General features: G+C 38.6%; 1 protein-coding gene across 1 annotated transcript; it reads left to right on the top strand.

Annotated features, from left to right (window-relative positions):
* Positions 1 to 420: 420 nt before the first annotated feature.
* On the top strand, positions 421 to 5,931 carry LOC123965434 (ammonium transporter Rh type B-like; the record flags this gene model as incomplete). The annotated part of the gene is given in 5 exon segments (XM_046041953.1): positions 421 to 558; positions 1,029 to 1,162; positions 1,800 to 1,921; positions 3,022 to 3,095; positions 5,757 to 5,931. Coding segments are annotated over 5 exon segments (546 nt in total), but the record flags the coding sequence as incomplete, so codon positions are not given.
* Positions 5,932 to 6,139: the final 208 nt, after the last annotated feature.

The following is a 6,139-nucleotide window of genomic DNA, read 5'->3' as shown; positions in this document are numbered from 1 at the left end:
TATTCAATTATACTTTCTGTACATTTTATTTCTCATCATAAAGGTTTAAATGTTTCAAAGCATTCTACGTACAACAAGGAGTGACATTCTGGTGGGAAAATTATGTATGTAGGTATTGTCTTTGTTTCTTGTTGTTGTCTACCAGTAGCCAAATGTCAAAGTAATGACTCAAAACTACTGGAAATCCTAGACCATCAAAATTCCCAGACAAAAAGATCTAGGACCTTAATATACTCAGTTATATTTAGAGGCCAATAGTAGTTATAGGTGCAATACAGGACAATGAGCGTCAGTATAATAGAAGAAGTGTATTTTACTGTTGCTTTACTGTACTCAAACCTTCTCTGCATCTGCAAATCGCTTAAATACAATTCATTAAAAATTTAGCAAATTAAGTCTCATCCTTTTACTACTCTTTAGGTCCACATCCAAAATGCTGCACTGGCCGGTGGAGTCGCAGCGGGAACCGCTGGTGAAATGATGCTGACACCTTACGGCTCTATGATTGTTGGTTTCTTGGCCGGCATCATCTCCGTTCTGGGCTTCAAGTACCTCTCAGTAAGGATGACTCAGCACTTTATGTTTTGTGGTTAAATTAGTAAAGGACAAATTGGAGGCAGAGCCATGAAGGAGAAATGACCAAAAAGAACCTCTAAACCATGCATACAGTAAAAAATATTTTTAAAGTGTGCTTTTAATGTGTCTGCTGTCAAATTGCTGTGAAATGGTCAAATCTAATAACATAATGTTCCCAATCACAATCTCCCACTCACTGCCCTGATATTACATTTAAATATTATAGAGAACAGTTAAGTGGCTGTAGGATGGGATTTGATATTTGATAAAAAAAAAAAAAATGAGTATTCATGAAACTGTGTGTGTGAAATGTGTTCAACAAATGTTAAAAATGAAAGGGATCAGTGCATTTGTCTCAAAGGCACTGATCCCTTTCATTTTGTGATGTTGCAATTCTCCTCCTATTTCATCCACATGATCAGCATCGCCTGTCCTTCTTTTCCTCCTTTTAGCCCATCCTTGAGGAAAAACTGAAGATCCAAGACACCTGTGGGGTTCACAACCTGCACGGCATGCCCGGTGTCCTGGGCGCTATTGTGGGAGCTGTCACTGCTGCTGTTGCAAGCACGGACGTTTATGGAAATGGGTAAGCATTTGATTTGTGCTGTTTTTCCCACAAACACCTGATGCCTGCAGCACCATCACAAAGACAGTGTTAGAAGCACTGGGTGGGAAAAACAGTCATAAGTTTATGACACTAAACTGTGAATTTGTGAACTAATAATGCAAAAGGAGAACTTTGTTTAGGATCAATCATACATGTTTGGAAAAACTTTACTTGGTCACCTAAGGATTCTTCTTTGCAGACCACATACTGTATATATTTGCTAATAGGCTAAGTATTATAAGTGACATTAGATTCAGCCTCTAGCATGTAAGAGAAGAAGTAAAGCGACCTCAGCAAGTCTGAACTGTTTTCAGTCGCGGGACCAAAAACAGCAGCAGTAGTTTGTCCTGATTTTCAACATTTTTCAGTTTAAATTATTCAGTATTTAATTATGATAGATGTCAGCTTTCTTCAGGCTGCTCCCACATTCCTAATTTTGTCAGCATGCAAGGACCTGCAAAGAGTTAATCTGTGGTGTTAGTGGTGCAAAGTCTGTTGCTTGCTGTATCTAACGACCTGTTGGGTCTGTTTGATTTAGTTATTTGAGTCATAAAGTATGTTACAACACTAAAAGACTGTTCCCATCAGCTGACTTTTCCCTCTTTGTGTGTTTCAGTATGAAAGATGTGTTCCCTGATGTGGCAAAAGGAGATATTCAACCGTCTGCACAGGGCGGTCGTCAGGCCATATCCCTTGCTGTCACCTTCGGCTTCGCCCTGCTGGGAGGGCTTATTGTTGGTAGGTGTCACATCCTCCTCCGTTATTCTGAGCACTCACAACATCGATTTGCAGATCAAAAGATGACCCTATTTCTGGGTTAAAACAAGATTTATTTTGGTTTTTCTGGAGAGTTCAACATCACATCCCATGTCTTAGGTACACCTGACAACTATTTGAACAGCATCTCAATAACAGAAGTTCATGAGACCACATTTAAAAATAATCCCCGATATGCTGTCCATTGTTGAAATAACTTCAGACATACAGTGAAACACACAGTCACACACACACAGAAATGCAAATGTTTGCCTGCAGAGTGAATACTGTATTTTGTTTGAACTACAACTGGCAACTACAGTGCTTCACGTAGTCCTATATTTACTCTGTCCTAATATAACTAAGGTAATTATAAAATGTGATTTCTGTAGTTTTTGTCAGGCTGGAAAGGCATCTGAAGTTATGAGTATTAGCAGCAGTGTGTGGCAGAATGAGTATGTTCACATACACATTAGGATAAAGACTCAAAACCAGGATATTAACCAGGCATATTTAGAATATGACGTTCACATGGAACCTGGTTATTTATGTCCCTGTTATGTTTGATTGTCTTTGAACCTTCCACCTCCAGAATCATTCCGTCATTTCTGTTATCTTAGTGATCGCAATGGTTAAATCCAGTATACTTTCTTACTGTCTGGACTACCACTGCTACATTTACTATTAAGCTGATTCATCTTCTCTCTCTAATGCCCAGTTTTAGAAGACAGGATTGACAATAAAATGCCAGAATCAGACTTTAACTTCATTTATTTGAGCCTGTTGATCATCAATGAACTCATGTAACTTGAGTTGAGGAAGCAGCTGCAAACATGACAGATAACATCAGTAACTGGATCAGATGTTTTGATTTCTACATGGAGTGAGACATTTATTTTACAAATGAACGTGAAGTTGCTTTCTCATTTCAAGTAAAACACCGACTGGCTGATGTTGTACTTTTACTAAAAATACTATTATTGGCCTAATATAGCAGAAAACATTTCTTGTAAGTGACATTCAGAGTGTTTCTGCCTGTCCTTAATGTACATATAAATAACAAGGACTCCTGCTTGTTTTAGGTTTCATTTTGAAGCTGCCTGTCTTTGGTACTCCTCCTGACACCATCTGCTTTGAGGACAACATCTACTGGGAGGTGAGTTTGACAATTTGAGATGGTAACCCTTTATTTTACAAGTCTGTTTCCCGAATCATCAAGTTTCCTGGAAATAACTCTATTAACTTGCTAGCTCAAGGGAAAATTGAGACAGTGTTCAGTTAGTATCCTTCCTACTAACTGATTGCGAGCATCATTTAAAACCTCTTAACATTCCAACTTTAACTTCATACTCATATGACAAACCGTTTGAAAGCTAAACTCCTCGTGATTCGACCAATGCAAACCATTTCAAGACACAATCACCACAGCGGGTCCAATCAGCGCTTCTGTCAGACCAACCAGTACAATCAAAAGTGACGCGACTCACCTATGAAGCCTCATAGTAACTTAATCCACCGATCCATTATATTCCAACAAAAACGGTCTTCTTACGTTGTCAAAGGTCCAGACGATCCAATCCAGTTAAAACATTTAGTCCAAAACACATTATTCCATCAGTAAATCCCCAGGGACTGCTGCCGCATCTTTTCATATCTGCCAGCAGACGTGGCTCGTTTGTCATTATAACCATAATAACTCTGATTTGAATGTAAACAACTACGATAGCTTGTATTCAAATTAGCCGCTGAGCTCTGAACTTTCGAGGGACACCAAATCCGACCCAATAAGAGCTCACATGTCGCTTTCACAGCCTTCAACAGCCAACGAGAGCCCGAGCTGTAAGGAAGGGCCAGCCCCTATTATTCCCTGGGTGGGCCGAGCCAATTGCAAGCAATTGTGCCGATGACCGGCACTTCGTGTAGCCAATAAAATTGTGAAAATAAAGATATCCAGCTTTAAGTAGGAAGTTCATGATCTACCAGCTAAAAAACACATCTGCATCGAGCTACCGGCTGAAAGGAGGGATGCAGCAGCAGCCGCCTGCCGCCAAGGGCCGGTGCTGTTTTAGAAAAAATACACTAAGACATACACTCAGAAAAACCTGTGTAAAATAGTCATTTTTCATGGTATTGGTATGAAATTTAAACTAGGACTACGTAATGCGTTATCCTGTGGCCCCACAGTGTTTTCCAGCTAATAAGTCCCAGCTATAGTTGTCTGCATGCATTCGTTAGCAAGCATTTTCAAGCTGAAATGAGAAATATATTAGTTGTAGTGTGTTTAAACTTATATTAATCAATTCCAGTAGCACTTACAGTGATTCACTTACTTTGGATATGCCTTGAAGAGGCGTTTTGCATGAATTTTACAGGAATGTTTAGAGTCTTTCAGTCAGATCACAGAAGGTCAGCTGAACATTCAAATGTTAAAATGAACATACAACAAATGGGAGATTTGTCTAGATTTGTAAGTTAATATTCATTTGTGTTAAAATGAAACTGCTCTGTCATTGAAATCCAAATTGTTCTTATAATTACAACCAAATTACTTACGATTTCATTATAATTTAATAGTTGTTATTCTACTGGAAACGCAGTAGAATAACAACTATTAAATTATAATGAAATCGTTATGAAATTAGGGACTAAACAAAAGAGTTGTAATTGCACTTATTGGTGCTGCTATTTTCCCAATAGTTTTCTAATTAGTTTCCTGGACCAAGGCATGCAATTTGGTGACCTATTAATTAAAGGCAAAATATAGACAGTGTTGAATCAGTACATTGCCAATGAATAGATTTCATTCAAATGGTAACACACCCTAGAGGGTCTTTTAGTCACAGCAGGGCAGCTGAACATGGAAAATTCTGAGATTTGTAAACAGGTAAGCAAACCATTCAACATACATGGAAAATAAAAGTTCCAATCATCAATGAAGGATGTATAAATATTTATTTGGGTTTAAATGAGACGGGTCTTTTAACGAACCTTCTTGGGAAGTTAATTAGATTTTTTTTGACCTGTAAAATAAAGCATTACACCTGTTGTAATTTATTGTATTATTTTTAAGACACTGTTCACTTTACTTGGACTTTCAAGCAGAAAGAAAAAACACACACAAAGGGTTAGAGTGTAGCATTAAATTTACGACCACAAGATGGTGACTTTGCACTAACCTGCTACTCACTGTCAGACGAGAGAGCAGTGCTGTCTGACCACCAGGTGGAGCAAATTAACCACCACACGATGTTATCAACCAGGTGGATCACAGGAACAGAATCCCTCCTGGATGATGTCACACCTTCTCACTTTAGGCTGATGTCATTTAGCATTCCCCACAGTGCAATGTGCATCATGTCTGTGGCTCATCATGCTTTTGTTTTATGTATATTTGAGTACAAGTAGTCTATTAAAGTGCATGTGGTACTATAGTATCATGTAAATGTAAGTGCCAAGGTTCCAATTTTACTATTAGTCTTTTGTTTAGATTCTCTGCTTGCATAAATGACAGCCAATAATAAGTAATTCAGTGCTGCTGTTTTCTGTCCTAAACTCCAATCTTTATGTAAATCTCTGAAAGGGGAACAAAAGACAAATGCACTATACATGCTACACTTCAGAGAGGCCTGGACGACACTGACATTTACACCACAAGTAAATTAATGACTGTAAATCAGGAAGTGGCCGCTAACGTGCACCTTGAAAAGCAACAATTAGACTGTTTAGTCTGGAAAGTGGAGGGATGTTTGAGACTAGATGAGGTCATAACAGTCTAGAAATGTAATTATCTCATTCTCTTTCTTTCTGTCTGTCTCAGGTGCCTGGAGAAGAGGAGGGTCACGAGGGCCAGTTGACCGCTGTGAGGGCCGAAGAGTCTCAGAAGCTTGACAGTTAGAATCAGACACACACACATACTGAGGTTTTGATATCCAAGCACTCCAGTATTACACCCTTTAGGTTGTAAAAAATAAAAATGTTCCTCATGTCAACTGCCAAATGACTGTTTTTATGTGTAAAACTTAAATGTACTTATTTTCCTGCCAAAATGAAAGAAACTCCCTTTTACAGGTTAGTGACATCTTTGACCACTAGAGGTCAAACCAGAGCTATGTTGCTCTGAGCTACAGGCCTGTGAAGGGACTGCATTGGGAAATGATGTTTCTATTTGATGGAGGACAGAATTTAATTTCAGCAGCCAGT

This window comes from Micropterus dolomieu, unplaced genomic scaffold, assembly GCF_021292245.1.
Source record: "Micropterus dolomieu isolate WLL.071019.BEF.003 ecotype Adirondacks unplaced genomic scaffold, ASM2129224v1 contig_9693, whole genome shotgun sequence".
Lineage (NCBI taxonomy): Eukaryota > Metazoa > Chordata > Actinopteri > Centrarchiformes > Centrarchidae > Micropterus > Micropterus dolomieu.
The sequence above is the reverse complement of the archived record's forward strand: the minus strand, read 5'-3'. Positions and strand labels throughout refer to the sequence as shown.